We start from the raw sequence: 18,815 nt of genomic DNA, 5'->3' as shown, positions 1-18,815 counted from the left end.
AGTGAAGCCCAACAATGAGATGTGTACGGGCTGAGAGTATGTCAGGACAGTTGAGGTTGACTTTCTAGCTGCTGAGAGAGCATCTTAGTTGTGACAAAGTTCAGGCCTCACATTGATGAGTCTATCAGTTGATAGAAATAGCTCATATTCAAAAATATTTGCTAGTGTATGCATCTCCTTTTCATTGGTATTTGAAAATGTACGACTCAATTTGGAATGAATTTTACCATTTTTTTTCACTGTGCCCTCTGTTCTCTTTTTAAATAAAATAGATATTACTCCTTACTATTCAAACTAGACTAAGTCATTTTTTTGTTTCAACATGCTTCCTAGAGAGTGACAGATTTGAGCAATGTGGTGTCAGCCTGCCTTGACATAAAACAAAGTTCTGGCTCATTACGGGATTTTTGCAAAGGTGCTTAGGGAAAACCTGGAAAACTCAGGGAATTTGGAAATGTCAACTTGGTAGACACCCTGAATTAATTTCACCAACATTGTTTCAGTAGGCCATACCACTCATTTACAGCCAATTCAGTTAAAGTGAAACTTCATTGCAGTTGGTTTATATGCAAGTGGGCTTCATTGCAGATGCCAGCCGAAGAAGAGGCACCGGGAACAACAGCCAAGCAAGGCTCTTACCAGTTCCTGGGCCTCATAGCTGTGCTGATTTCGTGTCTGTCCAGTGGCTTCAGTGGTATTTACCTAGAGAAGCTCCTCAAGGAGATCACTTGGTCACTGTGGATACGAAATATCCAACTTGGTAAGGCAGAGCACTTGTCATTTCTCAAGCATATTTTCATTTCTCACATTTACACTTATACAGCTGACTTCTGTTCACTTAAGGCCAATCAGCCTTGCAGAATTGGCTTGAAATTATTCTGAGTTTAAATAAGGTGCACACAGGGTGATAGGTTGCTAGATTATGCATGATTCTGCAAAGTTCTCGCAATGCAGCACTACCATAGTCTTAGGAATGTTATCTGGGCTGCCTGAAGATCTTTCCTTTAGGTTCAATAAGAGGGAAAAGACCTTCAACAGATATAAAGTTATCATCAAGTATCGAAGGTCCAAATGACCGGATGTCACTTTCAGCCAGAGAGAATGCAGAATGGACGTATTCATTTAGCATGTCAGCTATGCCCCTTGGCTCTGTTATGAGCATATCCACGTTATTTTGTCAGTTTGTTTCGATTTTGAGCTGAGAAAGCGCCAGAACTTCTGAGGGTTTGTTTTAATAAAACTAGGCAGAGTAATCTCGAAATATTTGTTTTTTGCACATAACACATGGTGTAATTCTTCTCAGAGTTGCCGCAGTGATTTGTTATTGGCGATTTTTTTCTTCTTTGCTCGTTTAATCCTGTGCTTCAAATGCATAATGTTCCTATGAACCCGAGGGTTGTGGCAATCTGACTTAATATGCCTCATAGGAACAAAATCGTAAAACCATTTTTGAACAGCTTCTTTAATGTTATTCCACAAAGTAATAGCATCATGGTTTCACAAGTTATCTACTGGCTGCCACAGCTTCTTGAGGATCGCATTATCATTTTCCTGATTAAAGTTTTCGACAGTCTTGCTCTTAGGCCGAGTCATGGCCGTGACGCATGGGACTTTACTACAGTCGAGTTCCATTTATTGGGTCATGACAGGACCGATGAAACTGTTCAAATTATTCAGTGGGTCCAACTACACAAATGACAGAAAAAAAATTCCGAAGTGCTATTAGTTCGCTTGGCAGTATTTGCCTTCAAAGTTACCTTCGCTGCAACACAGATGTGTTATGTGGTGAAGCATACTAAGTGGGGAAAATAATGCTGTTGTTGCGGGACATAGCATGTGTTCTTTTATTTACACGGGTTTGTCTCGTTTTGTTTAGTGCACAATTTTGCATACTGTGCACGAGAACATTTGACTAGTGGTATAATTCAGTGCTACACAAATACTGAGGCAGACACAAGCAGATCACAGAGCATGATCACGTGCTGTTAGTTGTCTGTGCACGTGACTGCACATCTTTGAAACAGGCAGATGAAATGGAGGTACACCTATCTTGCTGCGGTACGAAATAAAACAAGAACACCTAGACATTAAGTTTCTATATTTTATTATTTCTCGAAACCTTAATTCGTCTACTGAAGCAACAGCTTACGCAAATAACAGGTGTTGCCTTGAATAATTCTCGAAATCACAGGCCACTATGAGAGACGTCACAGCACTGTTGTGTATGTGGATGCTTATTGCACTTGTGCAATAAGCATCGACTCTCCGGCTGGGAGCCATGCCTGCAAGGAGAAGGGCAAATGGTGTTCGATTTGAAATTTGTCTTTCCATGATGCGTAGTGATCTAATAGTTAACAGTCCGTGGTGCGTAGCAATCTAATACTTAACAGACACGACTGTTAGCATGCATTGTATGCACAGTGCTTCACTGCAATAAATTGCACATCCTTCGCTGCACAACATGATGGTATTAGAGTGTTTTAGTTGAGCGTGTTTACGCTCCGCTAAGCAGCTAAGCGGAGCGGAGGCGCGAATGCGCATGCGCCGTCCGCTTAGCCGTAAGCGGGCTAGCGAAGCGAGGAACACAGTCCGCTAAGAAGCTGCCTGAGCGGAGCGTGCTGCGCAGCGGTTTGGCTAGCATTGGCGTCAGAAAGAATTGAATTGAATGCTGAAAGCAAGCGCGCTGGCTATCACGTGGCGTTCCCCAAGACGCTTTATTTTTCATTGGATAAAATGGACCGGTAACGCATTACAAATGCACGTCTAGATACTTCATGGAGAATAAGTTATATATGTACATATATACGTTTTACTGTATAAGAGTGATCAATAGGTGATTTTATTTTCTTTCATTACCCTGAATTTGGCCAGGGGGCGCTGCAACTACGAAAAATCTGCTCCGCTCCGCTAAACGTACAACTAAAACGTGAAAATCACCCGCCGCTCCGCTTTAATTTAGCGGGGCCACTCGGAGCGGAGCGTACCGTAAAGACGCTCAACTAAAACACTCACTCTATTATGGCGAATCTGACCAGTCAAGTTTAAATTATCCTGTAAAAGCCAATTTCGAAATTGAAATAACGAAGGTTTGGTCCCATAGAAATTTATTGGTGCCAGCTGGGACCTTTGGTCGAGATCCAATTAACAAAAAAGAAAAAGAATTAGCTGGAGTGGAATTAAATGGAAGTCTAAACGAGATTTGACCGTATAACGTAGGTATTGTCCTTTAGGAAGCTACTTTATCATAGCGTGGTTCGATTGTATTGATTTGAGGGTGCAGTGTAGCACATATTTATTTATTTATTTATTTAATTTATTTAATACATGCTGTGGACTCGAGGTTCATGCAGGGAGAGCAAAATAAATGAAAAAGAACAATGTACAAAACATGTGAATGCAAAATAAAGTTCCAAAATTCAAATTGAATTCTCGCCTACTTGTCTAATGAAGTGATTGACCTAAGCAATTCTAGTATTAAAAAATAAATAAATTATGGGGTTTTACGTGCCAAAACCACTTTCTGATTATGAGGCACGCCGTAGTGGAGAACTCCGGAAATTTCGACCACCTGGGGTTCTTTAACATGCACCTAAACCTAAGCACACGGGTGTTTTTGCATTTCGCCTCCATTGAAATGTGGCCGCCGTGGCTGGGATTTGATCCCGCGACCTCGTGCTCAGCAGCCCGACACCATAGCCACTGAGCAACCATGGCAGATCTCAATTCTAGTATGGAATAGTGTCAGGAAAGGAGGGTGTGTATTTAATGTGTTGCAATGTCTTGCAGTTATGATGCAAAGGGCATTACAGGGTTAACAAGATGTTTTCCTACTTTTTCTGTGTTTCGTCAGATGATCTTGAAAAAGTTACCTTGCAGCAATCTTTGGGTGCCTCTTGGGAATCGTGGCCATGTTGATGTCTGACTGGAACCAGCTGTGGGTGGGTGGCTTCTTCCAAGGCTACAATGTCATAACATGGATAGTCATCTTACTACAGGTAAGCTTTTCATTAATGCTCACCGGGACCCAGCCCGCACGAAGTGTTATTGACTTCATTTATTATTTTGTCCTTGTCAATGACAAAGTAATTCAATTTGTCATGGCTGCATACCTAATTTACTCGTCTTAAAGCTTTTTGTGCGCAAACAAACAGGGACGAAGAATAGGGGCAGCGCAAGGATGAGCGCTTTCTAACAACTGGTTTTATTTTTGAAGAGCCACCTGCTTAAATACCAACAGAACAAAAAGTTCTAAGATGAATCTGTTCTAACTAGGCCGGCTCGCAGTTATGCTTTAATTTACTCGAATCTAGTCCGGCCCCAATTCTAAGCTGACCCCCGAAAATCCGAAGCCAGGGGAAAAAAAAAACTTACCCCGAATGTACACCGAACAAAAAAGTCAGGACAGCATTCATAAAATGAAAACAACATTTATTGAATGTGAACATGCTGAGCTCATTCTGCGTCGCTATCTTCCTTATCGTTGTAATCTCCTCGTTGTGGCCAGTGCATGCAAAAAGCATCTCCCACTGCCCCCTCCAACGATGGCAATTTTCCTTATCGATGCCGAAGTCCCGCCTGGCTTGAACGTTCGACAATGCCTCTGTGGCTAGCACAACTTTTTGTTTTAAAGCAGCAGCATAGTGGCATTGCCTGTTTGGTGCCATTACGATAATGCCATGCCACATGCTGATGCTGCAATTCTAGGCACTATACGGATACGACAGAGTTTAAAACGGCTATATTGCTCGTGTACATGGTGCTAGCTATGCACCATATTATTACTATATCATCGAGCGATGCTCAAGAGACGAGCCGAAGCAACAATGACGAAGAAGTTGGTCGGTGCCCTTGGCGCGAGCGAGTGTCAGCCTGGCTGCCTGGCTCCAGTGTAAATAGCGTGTAAATAACATCTTTCGTCGGTGTCTTTCCACACGTAACATTTCTGGTGGAGGTCAGCGATCCCCGTCCTCACCATGGAACTCCGAATTGGTCGGCACACCGAGCTTGTCACCATGCCTCCTGGTGACGAGCCCGCCTCTGCAACGGCTTCGGCTTGTCCGACTGCTCCAATCGTCAGGGTTGCCCCTCATTGTGACCCAGGTGTGTTCTCTGGCCTGGAGGGACAGGATGTCGACGACTGGGTCAAGCTCGATGAACACGCCAGTGCTAATAACAGGTGGGACCCAACGATTATGCTCGCCTATGTCATCTTTGATCTCGGCGGCACCCCATGCGTGTGGCACCAAACGCATGATGACGAAATAACCAGTTGGGACAGTTGCAAAGAAAAGCCACAGGAACTGTTTGGCGACCCCATTGGGTGCAAGGCTGCCGCGAGAAAGGCTCTTGCGTCTCGTGTTCAGTCATCTACAGAGCCATACGTTTCCTACATCCTCGACGTCTTGGCTCTATGCCGTAAAGCTGACGATAATATGTCCGAAGCAGATAAAGTGGCCCATGTGCTAAAAGGCATTGCCGACTATGCTTTCAATTTGCTTGTTTTCGGCAATGTCTTGACTATCAACGCCATTATAAAAGAATGCCGTCGCCTTGATTAGGCTAAGAGCCGCCGTATCTCACACCACATTGCGCGGCTACCCAACATTGCTGCTACGTCGACATGCGAGGGTCGACCGCGTCAGACCACCACCTGTAACGACGTCACCCATATTGTTCGCCGCGAACTTGAGGCCTCCTGTTTGCTGGCCTTCTCCCCGACGCCTCCCGATCCGCCAGCAACCACCATTGCAATGATTCAGGCGGTCGTCAGACAGGAATTTGAAAACATGGGTCTGAACACCGTGTGTTCCATGTCTCGACCCAGTGTTCCCCAGTTATCTAGCGGCCCTCCTCGTCCCTGGCAGTCCTTTTCTCCCCCATCTCACCGCAACCCGTCCGAATGGCGTACCCCTGATGACAGGCCGATCTGCTCCCACTGCTGTCGCATCAGCCACATCGCCCGCCACTGCCGCAATCGATGGCCACCACCTCCTCGGACTTACACCGCCACTTATTGTCGCACCTTTGGACCTTCTGTACCCTATGCCACTTGCCATGAACTCACTACCGCTGATGCCCCTCCTCCGAACCTTCGCTACAGCCGCTCGCCCTCACCTCGACGCCACCAGTCTCGTCCGCCCCAACCCCGCCGCTTCTCTTCGCCGCCTATTGTCTCCCGGACCCAGCCGGAAAACTAGGCACTGCAGCTTCTGGAGGTGAAGCTGTGTTGTCGACCCTGCCCTCAAATCCTCTGCTCATGTTACCTACTAACCGAAACCTTCTTGACGTAGACGTTGACGGCTATCCTGTCACGGCACTCATTGATACAGGAGCACATCTTTCTATAATGAGTGCTGCCTTCCGACGACGGCTGAACAAGCTCCTCACCTTAGCGTCGGCACGCGTCGTCCGCGTTGCGGATGGCAGTGCTGTGCCTATCATCGGCATGTGTACGGCACATGTCAGCATCGCCGGCCGCCACACTCCTGTCCTCTTCACCATAATTGGTCATTGCCCCCACGACCTCATTTTCGGCCTCGATTTTCACTCCGCCCATTCTGCTCTTATTGACTGCTCTTCCAGTACCCTTTGCCTTGAGTTGCCAATGCTCGCAGAACCTTCTGACGCACCCCACTGCCGCTTACACTCCACCGGCTTTCTTCGCCTGCCACCAAAGTCCATAGCGTACATTGAACTGTCGCCTTTCCGACCAGTTCCTGATGGCGAGTACGTCGTCACTCCTCTGCCCGACATCCCAATACAGTATGACGTCACCGTGCCTCGCAGTATACTTACTATTACTGCGAACCACACTCGCATGCCTGTCTGTAACTTTGGATTGGCAAAGCAAATTCTACCGCAAGGTATTTGCCTTGCCACCATTGATTGTCTCGGCGACCAATACGTGGCAGCGTTATCGACTGATGGTTCTCGCGAGCTTAGCATGCCCCTCGCGCCAGCCTCGGGCGTCGATACCAACATAAAGAAAATGGTTGCGATGGACCTGTCCTCTATGCAGGCTGAAGACCTTTGCAAAGTATTGTCATCCTACCGCGATATTTTCGACTTCGACGATCGCCCTTTGGGCCAGACGCTCGCGGTCAAGCATCGCATTCTTACTGGCGATGCTGCGCCTATTCACCGACGACCGTATCGAGTTTCTTTGTCGGAACGCCAAGTAATTCAAGATGAAGTGAACAAAATGCTCGATAAAAACATCATTGAGCCTTCATCGAGTCCCTGGGTGTCACCTGTGGTGTTGGTTAAGAAGGACGGCACGTGGTGCTTCTGTGTAGACTACCGCCATCTGAACAGCATTACAAAGAAGGACGTCTACCTGCTCCCACGTATAGATGACGCCCTTGACTGCCTGCACGGTTCCAGCTATTTCTCGTTTATTGATCTTCGTTCGGGATATTGGCAGATTGCTGTTGACGATATGGACAGAGAAAAAATCGCATTCATCACACCTGATGGCCTATACCAATTTAAGGTAATGCCGTTTGAATTATGCAACGCCCCTGCCACCTTTGAGCGTATGATGGACTCCTTGCTCCAAGGTTTCAAATGGTCCACATGCCTCTGCTACCTCGACGACGTCATCGTCTTCTCGCCAACGTTCGACACTCACCTTGAGCGTCTCACAACTATAATTGATGTATTTCGAAAGGCGAAGCTGCAACTTAACTCGTCCAAATGTCGTTTTGGCCACCGAGAAATTACTCTTCTGGGCCATCTCGTTAACGGTTCCGGAGTACAGCCTGATCCCGACAAAACTTGCGCTGTCCGAGAGTTTCCGGTTCCGAAGACAGCCGCAGACGTTCGAAGTTTTGTAGGGCTGTGCTCGTACTTTCGGCGTTTTGTTCCAGATTTTGCGACAATTGCTAGGCCCCTAACTAATCTTTTGAAGAAAGGCGTACAATTCTCGTTGGGTACTGCAGAAGCCGCCGCCTTCTCTCGTCTCGTCACTCTTCTAACCTCACCACCCATTCTCGCCCACTTCAACCCTGATGCGCCTACAGAATTACGTACAGATGCCAGCGGTCATATGACGGCTTAGGTGCCGTCTTAGTCCAGCGTCAACGTGGCAAGGATCGCGTTATTGCTTATGCGAGCCGCCTCCTAGCACCATCGGAGCGCAACTATTCCATTACGGAATGCGGACGCTTTGCTGTTGTTTGGGCGGTTGCGAAGTTCCGTCCTTACCTTTACGGTCACCCTTTTTCCGTAGTCACTGACCATCATGCGCTCTGCTGGCTCTCTGCTGGCTCTCATCGCTAAATGATCCTACAGGCCGGCTTGGTCGATGGGCTTTGAGGTTACAGGAATTTTCATATTCCGTGGTGTACAAGTCTGGCCGCCTGCACCAAGACGCTGACAGTTTGTCGCGTTACCCTGTTGACGACTCTGACTTTTGCAATATTGCCAGTGCGTCTTGCATATTCTCTGTATCCCAGCTGCTTCATTTCGCCGACGAGCAATGCCGTGACGCCTACATCCGAGCACTCATCGACCGTTTTGAAACCTCTCCGGCCGATGCTGCTCTATGCCTCTTCGTCCTCCGCGACGGTACTCTGTACCATCGTAACCTTCATCCGGACGGCTCTGAGTTCCTGCTTGTAATACCTAAACACCTCCGCTCCACTGTTCTAGGAGAGCTTCACGACGCCCCAGGGCAGGACACCTCGGCGTATCTCGAACCTATGACTGTGTACGTCACCGTTTTTTCTGGCCGGGCCTTGCCCGTTCCGTATGACGTTACGTCGCCGCTTGTGAACTTTGCCAATGACGCAAGAAGCCTTCCCAGCTCCCTGCTGGTTACCTGCAGCCGCTCGACATCCCCGCCGAGCCCTTTCATCGTGTCGGCTTGGGCCTTCTCGGCCCATTTCCGGAATCTACATCAGGAAACAAATGGGTTGCAGTCGCGGCGGACTACGCGACCCGCTATGCCGTAACCCGTGCTCTTCCGACTAGTTGCACAACTGATGTTGCGGACTTCCTTCTACATGATATCATTTTGATGTATGGTGCTCCGCGTCAATTGCTTACAGACCGTGGCCGCACCTTTTTGGCCAGAGTCATTGACGACATCATGCGTGCTTGCTCAATACAGCATAAATTTACCACCTCCTACCACCCCCAAACGAACGGCCTCACTGGGCGTTTGAACTGCACCCCTTACAGACATGCTATCCAAATACGTTTCAGACGACCACCGTGGCTGGGACCTGGCTTTACCTTACATTACCTTTGCATACAACTCTTCCAGTCTCAAAACTGCTGGCTTTTCCCCGTTTTACCTCTTGTATGGCCGCGAACCAACGCTACCACTGGACACTGTGCTTCCATCTGCCACAGCTTCAACTAGCGATTATGCCCGCGATGCAATCACCCATGCTGACCATGCTCGTCAACTTGCACGCACTCGTCTACAAGTGTCTCAAGACAAGCAGAAACAATGCTACGACCTCCGTCACCGTGATGTACATTTTATGCCTGGCGCCTTCGTGTTGCTTTTGTCACCATCGCGTAAAGCCGGCCTTTGTGAAAAACTGCTTTCCTTTTACACAGCCCATATCGCGTGATACGCAAAGTGACCGTTGTCACCTATGAAATCGTTCTAGCTACGCCCACTATGTCCTCCGCTGTGACAACTAGTGACATTGTCCACGTTGCCCAACTAATGCACTACAACTCTCCATGCACCTTGGATATTTAACAGCACCGTGACGGTGCTTTTGCCGCCGGGGGGTAATATTACGATATCATCGAGCAATGCTCAAGAGACGAGCCGAAGCGACAACGACGAAGAAGTTGGTCTGTGCCAAGGGCACAGACCGAGCGAGTGTCAGCCTGGCTGCCTGGGTCCAGTGTAAATAGTGTGTAAATAGCATCTATCATCTATGTCTTTCCACACGTAACAATATTTATCCATTGCAATTTGGAACTGGCACATTTTTTAACATCCTTGAATCTGAGCCAACCCTACAGTTTGGTAAATGATTATTTGAAGAAAAAGAAAAACTATTGGCTTAGATTCGAAAATATACAGTAGGGACTTAATTTTAGCTGCACCACCAAAGTCAAATGAAAACTGAGCAAAAAAAAGTACTTTGAGATTTTGCTTTTCACTCAGAGAAAAATGTGCATCACTTGGGCTTATCTTGTCCCAAAACAATAATCGTTATCTATCTTGCAGGCACTTCCTTTCTTTAAAGCTGCGCTCTTGCTATTTTAAGGTCACTGACAGGCATGCATTCTTCAGCAAGATGTACTTCTCCTTCGAGGAAACTATCAGACGTGCATCATTAAAGAAAGGAAATGCATAGATGGCTATATCATTGTTTGGGCAGAAGATAAGCCTGATTCGGCCTAACATTTTTGTAGATGCATTAGCACAAGCTCTTGGGCCTGTTGGTGCATGATGAACTTGAAAAAGAGGGTACCGGTGAAGCACAAAGGACATGCACACAAGGAAAAGGCATTAGACACAATTGATGCGCATGCGTCGGAGGTTATGTGGGGCAATGTGAATCCAAATAAAGTACAGTTGAAAGTTCAGCATCCCTCCGTGTCTAACACCTTTTGCTTGTGTGTGTGTCCTTTGTGTTTTCGCTAGTACCCCTTTTTACAAGTTCATTTTTGTAGAGTGTTGTGAATGCCACAACCTTACCCTATGAAAGTGTCTCCCAAACCAATGTGGGCCAAAATGCATAGGATTTACCGTATGTATTTGAGTGTGAGGCAAGGCTTTTTTTTTTCACAGAATCGTGAGCCTTGATGTCAACCCCTGCCTTTTATGCGAGGCCCATAGAGTCAGTTACTGTTTTAATATGGCAACAGGCAGTACCACATTCCCAGTGATTCAGATTTTAAAGACAGTGCAAATTGTACCAGTTAGCTTGGCAGGTGAAGCAGTGATGCATTTTTGTGTGTATAACCAACACCAGGAATTCGACAATATTTACAGTAAGGCGGAGTGAGGGTTATATGCCAATTTCATGTTAAGGTGTGGCTTTATGGCAGGGCAAATTTCTTGTTATAGTGTGTCTTTTTGGGCAATTCCTGCCAAGTATGAACAGTATATCGTCTCATATTGGTGTGCATACTTAAGTTCTTTTTCTTGGGTGCCTTAAGTTCTTAAGGCATACTTAAGTTCTTTTTCTGGTACTCGTGCCTTATATTCGTGACTGCCTTATAATCAAACAAATACAGTTGTTCTTTTTCTGCTGGTCTAATTCCAAATTGAAAACACTCAGTTTATCGCTACCACTGAATTTATATGAACTCTGCAATTTGAAATAAATGTCATATTCAAACATTGCTGTTGTTTTACAACACTGTCACCTCATGCTGTGCTAAAATGCACTCATAAAGGGTTAATGTTTCCTTCGTTTCTAAGTAAAATATACCTCTCTAACTCTCAAGCAAAGCTCCAGCCTCCATGCTGTCTCTCACTGCTGTCAAATAAAAAATTGCGGGCGTCTCTCAAACCTGTGTGCGTTTTGACATGGGGTTGTACCTTTATTGCTTACCTTACATTTTTGGTGAGTTGCAGGATATCAGAGCTTGAAATCCACTGCCTTAGGAGGGTGAAAAGGCCACATTCTTGTGACTAGAGCAGCAATTGAGCTTGTCTTTATCAAGCTGTAGACATAGTCAAATAGTTGGAGTGCACTACACTTGCCAATGTTGCCCGTCTTAAACTACATGGACCTATATAGGAGGGTCACATAGTAACTATTTAGTTCTGCTGAGAAACAGACAAATAAAATTGTGTTTTTATTCATATGATAGCCACAACCCAAATTCGCATGAAGTCTTGAAAAGAAGGAAAAGACCTTTACAGGGAACGAATTGAATCAGAGAGATTCACCTGGCCATGTGCTTTTGTGCTAATCTTGATGGTTAGGGTGATAGGCAGAGAAAATATTAGAAGGCGATTCAACGTCTAGTTGAAGTCGATGAAAGACTGTTTTTCTAGAGAGTGGGGGTGAGAATGGGATGTATGAATTGTATGACTTATTCCAAAAGCTGCTTTGGAATGACAATGTTTGATCGATGTCAACCAGAGGTTGAATCTCCTTCCAAACTTTTGTCATCACTTATCATAATCATCATCCTCAGACCATCGCAACTATAACCATCATCATCATAGTCAGTCAACATCGTCATTATCACATTCATCACATACCCAGTAACTCAAAGGGCACTAACCAGTGGCTTATACTTATGGTATCTTTGGCTGTTCGTTATTGGGTGCTCTAGAGCACTCTGACATGTGGCTCTGTATTCACCTGGTTGAAACGGAGCACTCAAAACGTATTCGTCTGGTTCCGTTCGTGCGATTGAATCTGGTCAAGAGTGCTCGGAGCCACTCTGACTCTCATCGAAGCGACTGCAAGATCTCGTCAAGCTCTGATCATGTGACCTCTGTCGCTTTTGTTTGTCGAGTAGTAAAAGTGGAAGTCACCAGTTTTCCCTGTTCTGCAGTCATGTAATTGCGGAAGTTGCCCATGGATCCATTTTTGTTACTCTAGGCGTTTTTGGCTGAGGCCTCAAGCTCAGGCAGGGAGCGACTCAAGATCTGGCTGCTCCGAGGCAGAGCCTGGGATCGACCAGCCGAAGATACCATTAATAACACTAGGGGCACGTAACCCTTTGCGCATACCTGGTGGCCTCAGTGGCACTTATATATTTATACTGCTCTATCTTTGTGATTGGCCCATGATAGAGGTTAGAAACAGGTTAGAAATAGACATACCCGATGCAGAAAGGTGGCACTAACTTGCAATGGAAGGCATTGTCTTGAAAAACTTTTGTGCTGATGCTGCTTTGAGAAATATATAGAGTTCACAACAATGGCATCACTTTATCACACTGAGAAGTGGTTTTCTATGTGTTTTGAGGCTTTCTTACACTGAGAGCCTTTTTTAAACTTTATCCCACTGCTCACTATATTAGATGAATCTTTTACTTGAATAGACGTTTGGTGGATTGGTTGTCTCGCTGGCTGTGCGCTACGCCGACAGCATTCTCAAGGGTTTTGCAACGTCCATCTCCATTGTGCTGTCCACATTCTGCTCCTACTACTTGCTGGGTGACCTGCTGCCCACTCGGTAAGCTTCATTTTTCTGGTTGTGCACAGTCAGCTTGGAGGCACACTAGAGGGAAAAGTAATTTGAGCCGTATTAGTAAATTGCCCTTCTACAACACCAAAAAAGAAACTCCTATCATGAGGTGAGGCTTAATAAGGCAATAAATTGTAACAAAAGACAGTGTCATTGAGATTTTCCCTGGCTATTGCACTTGTACAAAAATGTAAACAAGGTCCTTGAATGACAAAGTTTCATTCAAAGATTTGTCCTCAGCTTGTTCATTTCATGACCTTTAAATTCTTCATATCAGCGTCGTGCACTGCTTTGCTGGTTTCAAATTGATATAGTTGTAAAATTTTTGTGATATTTTCTTTAGTTATTAAATAGACAGAAAACATGGAAATGTTGATATCAGTTATTTCAAAACATATTTCAGTTATTTCAATTTTTAAAACATATGAGTATATTCTTCTCTGAAAAAATACATTTTACTTGTCTTGACAGTGCGTAGTGTTCAAGAATTCATTTGCAACATCTTTGGCAATGGCAATGCAGTTATTATTCATGCATTTGATCCCTCGGTAGATTCTATAAGGGGGATGCCGAGCTGCAATGTGAGCCCCCTGCCCGAACAAAATTTCTGGCTACGCCACTACTCGGCATGTTGTTGCAGTCGGTACTTCCATGCTGATAGAGCAAACGCAAAAATCGGAAAGACGAACGGTGTGCTGACCAATGCCAAAGGAAGCATTGCCTAAGCACACGTACTGCAGCACATGGAGGAAGCTACGGCAGCTAGACTCAAAGAATGTACAAGGCAGCCATTTTGAAATGCCGGTAGCGATATGGTAAGGCAGAGTCAAGGTTGTACTCGATTCTAACATGCAGACAATTTTTGGACCCGTTTTATTGGAAAAAAAGTGTGCGTTAGATTCGAGTAAATATGGTACATTATTTTGTCGCTGGCGTCTTTGGATGCATCATGCCTGCCGTACAAAGGCCTGAACAGGCAGCTTTTCGTCCAAATGGTTTCCGAGTAAATTTTTCGGAAGACATTTTCATTCACTGTGACCCAGAAGAAAGCGTAACTTTTGTGCTTCAGTTTGAACTTTTGGCAGTTAACATCGCTGCTATCAACAACTTTTTCCAGCCTAGCACAGATTTCCTTGCAAGTTGTCAAAGGGCTAAGTGCAACATGAAAAAGCGAACATTTGCCTGGCTCAGAAACCAGCATGCTGGAAGTACTTGCCCCCAGTGATGGCTTCACCCCAGTCTTTGCCTGGAACTAAATTGTTTGTAGGCCTGGACGCACATTTGCTTCCCGCAATGGCTTATCCACAGGAGCTGGTGCTGGTTTGACAGTGGGCTGTTGTTCACATACCGACGCGAAGCCGGTGGAGAAGACTGGTTGACTTGCGGCACGACAGGGACATCGGTGAAGGTGCCAAAGGAGGCCACTCATTTCCGTCACCTTGCTGCTGTGTGCATTTGCCTAACAGCTCTGTGTTGTGGGCCACGTGCAAGTGAAGGCTGTCATTGTCCTTCTTCAGATCAATAATCACACCTGTAAGGGGAGCAGTTCTGTTGCATTGGGCCTGCATGACAACAGGAAGTTGGCAGCAGGTTCCATCACAGACGGCGACGCCCTGGTCCAGCAAGGCTTTTGCAGCTGGTGGTTGGAGCCCTGTACTGTTTTACCCATTGCATATACAGTCAAACCTCGTTAAACTGTAGTACATACTAAATGATAGTACTGCTTAACCGAAATAGCATGAGATCGTCTACTTACCTGTCAAAAATGTAACTCAGAGAGAGTGCGATGAAAAGGCAAAACCATGCAGTATTGATTCACTTTGCACGACAAAAGTCTTATTTTCGTTTGATGCTGCGGTGACCTAGCAGCGACGACAGTGGCCTCAAACTCACTGAAGCTGTGAGCCAGCCTTTCAGCTGGCCCCCTCTTCTCAGCAAACAGTCGCATGGCAGATCCCTCGTAGGCATTGCATATTCTCCGTGCATGGGCACGGTAGCGCTGCAGAAGTCGCGGGGTGCCTTTTTTATTGCAGGGTGCTGTTCTCGTCGCAACAATTGTATTCATGAGGCTGATGTAATGCGCAGTTTCAGCAACTGTCTGACTTGAAACATCGGTGCTGTCGCTTTTCATGTCGTTCTCATCACTGTCGTTAGGCGACACTTCGCCAACAGAGGCAACGATGGTGGAAAGTCGATTCTTGTAGCCAACATCTTTTCACGGTCGCTGCAGCGCTCCTGAGCAACTTTTTCGTATTCCAAATGCCACATACCGTAATCAACGGTTGATCGCTCTCGCGTGCCTGTGCCGATTTTTACGTGCCCGTTCGATAGCACAAACGATGTCCAGTTCTCCTTCTATGCTGAGCACCCGGTGTATTTTTATCCAAGCTTCGCCACAAAGCTTTTTCCTTCCTCCATGTTCTGCACGATGCAAGTCCTTGCTTGCACGACGCTGAAATGATGTATATGTGGCTTCACGTACAAATGCACAGGGCTCTTGGAGGCCGTTGTTCTGATCTCTGAGGCTTGTTCTTCTGACAGGCCACCTGATGGGACGACGCCCCACCGTGATTGCGCTCTGAAAAGTGGAAACACTACGATATGTATGCAATAAGATGCTGTGGTTTATACGAATACAAAACGCATTATTTTCAGTAGCCACTGTGTCAGGGATTTGACTTTACTACTTTTAAAACGAAGCTACTGTTTAAGCAGGTATGGTTTAATGAGGCTTTACTGCAGTACACTAGGCCCACCTATAAGTGCTCGATCTTGTGAACATGTATAGCTCGTACTCATCGTCAATAAAGTTCGAGCATTTGCAGTGGAACCAGTGGCCACGTGCGCTACAGCCATGGATAAATTGCTGTCAACCAAAGAAAAGCAGCGAGCATGAATTGCACTTGTCCTTTCATCCTGTCATTGCATGTCAGCAGAAGAAATGGCCGTACATGTGCAAAGTTGGCGTAATTAGGAGGTGTGGCAAGAACGTGTTCGCGCTCATTCAGTGCTCAGCGCTGAATCTGAATACTGATACTGGGTTAACAAATTTGTGTGTTGCAGTATTAATGCTGCTTGCAACGTCTTGCGATGTTTTCACGAACTTGTTAAGAACGTTTGTGTTATGCGTGTGCTCTTGTTGAGGAAAAAAAAACTGCTTGTCATCAATTATGTTACTGCTGGCACTTTACACCAGCAGCAATGTACAGAAGTTAGCCAATGTAATAGCTCTGTCCGCTCTTGTCAAGCATTGCACCACAAAATCGTGCCATCATTACTGCTGCTTACATCTACGTCTTTAGTAACCTGGTATTGCCTATGTATATGGACAAGTTAAATCTCTTTTTTGGCACCCTTGTACTAGTAATTTTTACTGAGTCACAATTTTCACATTTTTTCCTCCTAAACAGAAATTTTTTCTTCGGTGCTGGGATCGTCATCACTGCAACATCACTCTATGGCGTACCACTCTTCAAATAGTATGACTTGCCTACTTGGTATGGTAGTCTGGTTTCAGACGTTGTGCAGGAAGAGCCCTTTTGCTCACCTGTGAATGGCGGCACGGCCTTGTTTCAGGGTGAAATCATGGAAGGACATTTGCTGCCTTGTCCATCATCAACTCACTAGGGTGGAATGTAGTATTTATTATGTGAAAATGTTGCTGCTTTTCTGCAGTCAAAAGAAGGTGTGATGCCCAACCATTCGTGAATAGACTTTTAATGTTTTTTCTTCCTTTAGGTATGTGTATGTCATGCAGTGTGTAAATAGTTTGGAATACGAGCTTGGCACAAGTTCTTTTACAAACTTCTCGTGTTGTACAATACTGATAGTGCTGACTATGAATGTGGCTGAAAAAAATGTAAAGTGACCTAGTTGGTCTTGGTCTTGAATGATGGGTTGTTTTGAATGCAAATTAGACTAATACCAGAAATAAAGAGTGATATAACACAGGTGATACTACCGAGTTTATTTTGCTGCCATCAAACTTGTGTGCACAAATGTGGACATATGCGACAGAAAGAAAGAACTGAAATAATATACACTCAGAGGCAAAGGAAGCAAAGGCCATAATCTTGGCACTTTCAAGAAAACCAAGTTCTTTTGCATGCAGTTTAACAGAAGGCTTGCTGATACAGACAGATTTTGTATTCAAAGTGGAATGCCACTTCTTGCCACAATTTGGCTATTACGTTTCGTCAGTATGTTGTGAAATGTACACATTCACCTACTCATGCAGATTTCATTGACTAATTATGTGTGGTTCTTGTTTCTTTGGTGTACGCATGTTAAGGCAGCAATAAAGAAACTGTTGGTGCAAAAAAAGAAGTAATGGGACACGTTTGGCACTAATGTTAATGCGAAGTGTGTCCTCTCACTTCTTTTGTCCTTATCCGCAATGCGCTATGTTTACTGTTCATAATAGATTACCAGCAAGCTTAAAGTGCCGTTTTAGTGGTAGCGTTACTTGTGTTCTCCTAACTTTTTCTTTGTGTGCCGAGTTCATTAGATCTGCACTCAGTGCTTGTTAATCAAAATGATGGTAGAAATTCTGCTCAAATTTAGGCAATTTGTAATGTGAAAGTGATTTATGAGTTGCTGAGCTGTACCCAAATAGTCCTAGTCTCTTCACTGCATGCTATATTGCAACCCTTGCGTCAGTGCAGTTTTTTTTTTATTTGTGAATGACGTGAAAGAATTGCCACCTTTAGATATTAATAGTTCGCCTACGGCGTTTGTTTGTCCGACGGCTGTGCACGTGATCTCCAACCTGTGATGTTGTAAATAGTGATCCTGTAGTAGAAACTAAGATGCTTCGTGATATCTCTGTACTGTCACCTTGCCAAGTAAGGCTCCAGACTCTTGCTTGTGTAGGAGAGATGCACCTTCATATTGGTGTTCTTCAAAGTTTGAGTTGTACAATGCTGCGAGTGGTCCAAAGAATAAATTTCTTTTTCAGGATTTACTTTCCACATGTCTTTGGTTGTTTATTGCCGAATTCTGCCAGTCAGCCTTTAGAAGATTTCTATGTTTTGGGATGGGATGAGATTGGGATGTAGATTGGAAACTCGAAACTGCACGAATTTCACTGTATTCCCATCTTTCGGCCTTTCATTCATTTTGTTTTTCTTGTCCAGACATTTACGGAAGTTGTCAGGACAAGTCTCTGGCTGGGCGTTAGGAAGAAATGTAATAGACTTATTTATCGATAAACAAATATCCCCCAAGCAGGCACTCTCAAACCTATGATGCAACCTCGAGCTTCTGATGGATCTCCAAGGAAGCATTTCCACCAGTGTTTACTGTTTGAATCTTTCCTTTCTTAGGAAACTCCACTTACTTTAACACTAAACTTTAAAGCATTTCAAAAAACAACAACAATGAGAAAATGCTCACTTTGCCACTTGCCAACACTCACACATAATTGCAAGAGAAAAAAGGGAGAAATGAAGGACACGAAGGCGAGTCACTATATCACTGCAGTCTGAACCGCACTTGTATAGAGTGGTTGAGTAGGCGCCAGCGTGCGCAGTTACTACCTTGAGGCAGCTGCAAGGTTGCACTTACGTTCGTCCTATAGCGCATGGACCTGGCATGCCAGTTGGCCATGCGTGGCCTGATTGCGGTGTTGGCCTGTGCTTTTTTTTTCTTTTTAAACGACGGCCAAATAGACCGATTGACCACTCT

The 18,815-nt window shown here is 45.2% G+C and overlaps 1 protein-coding gene across 3 annotated transcripts in view; it reads left to right on the top strand.

Annotated features, from left to right (window-relative positions):
• The window catches only part of LOC139049814 (UDP-N-acetylglucosamine transporter-like), a 37,911-nt gene extending 19,817 nt beyond the window's left edge, over window positions 1–18,094 (top strand). For 2 of the 3 annotated variants that reach the window (XM_070525618.1, XM_070525619.1), the window contains exons 5-8: window positions 589–760; window positions 3,877–3,995; window positions 12,985–13,118; window positions 16,541–18,094. In XM_070525618.1, coding sequence (XP_070381719.1) covers window positions 589–760; window positions 3,877–3,995; window positions 12,985–13,118; window positions 16,541–16,610 — 495 coding nt within the window. In that variant the 3' untranslated portion in view covers window positions 16,611–18,094. The remainder of the gene's footprint in view (window positions 1–588; window positions 761–3,876; window positions 3,996–12,984; window positions 13,119–16,540) is intronic. The other variant, XM_070525620.1, reaches the window with a different exon arrangement.
• The last annotated feature ends 721 nt before the right edge of the window (window positions 18,095–18,815 follow it).

Source organism: Dermacentor albipictus, chromosome 9 (genome assembly GCF_038994185.2).
Source record: "Dermacentor albipictus isolate Rhodes 1998 colony chromosome 9, USDA_Dalb.pri_finalv2, whole genome shotgun sequence".
Classification (NCBI taxonomy): domain Eukaryota; kingdom Metazoa; phylum Arthropoda; class Arachnida; order Ixodida; family Ixodidae; genus Dermacentor; species Dermacentor albipictus.
Note: the sequence above shows the minus strand (reverse complement) of the source record. Positions and strands in the feature narration are given on the sequence as shown.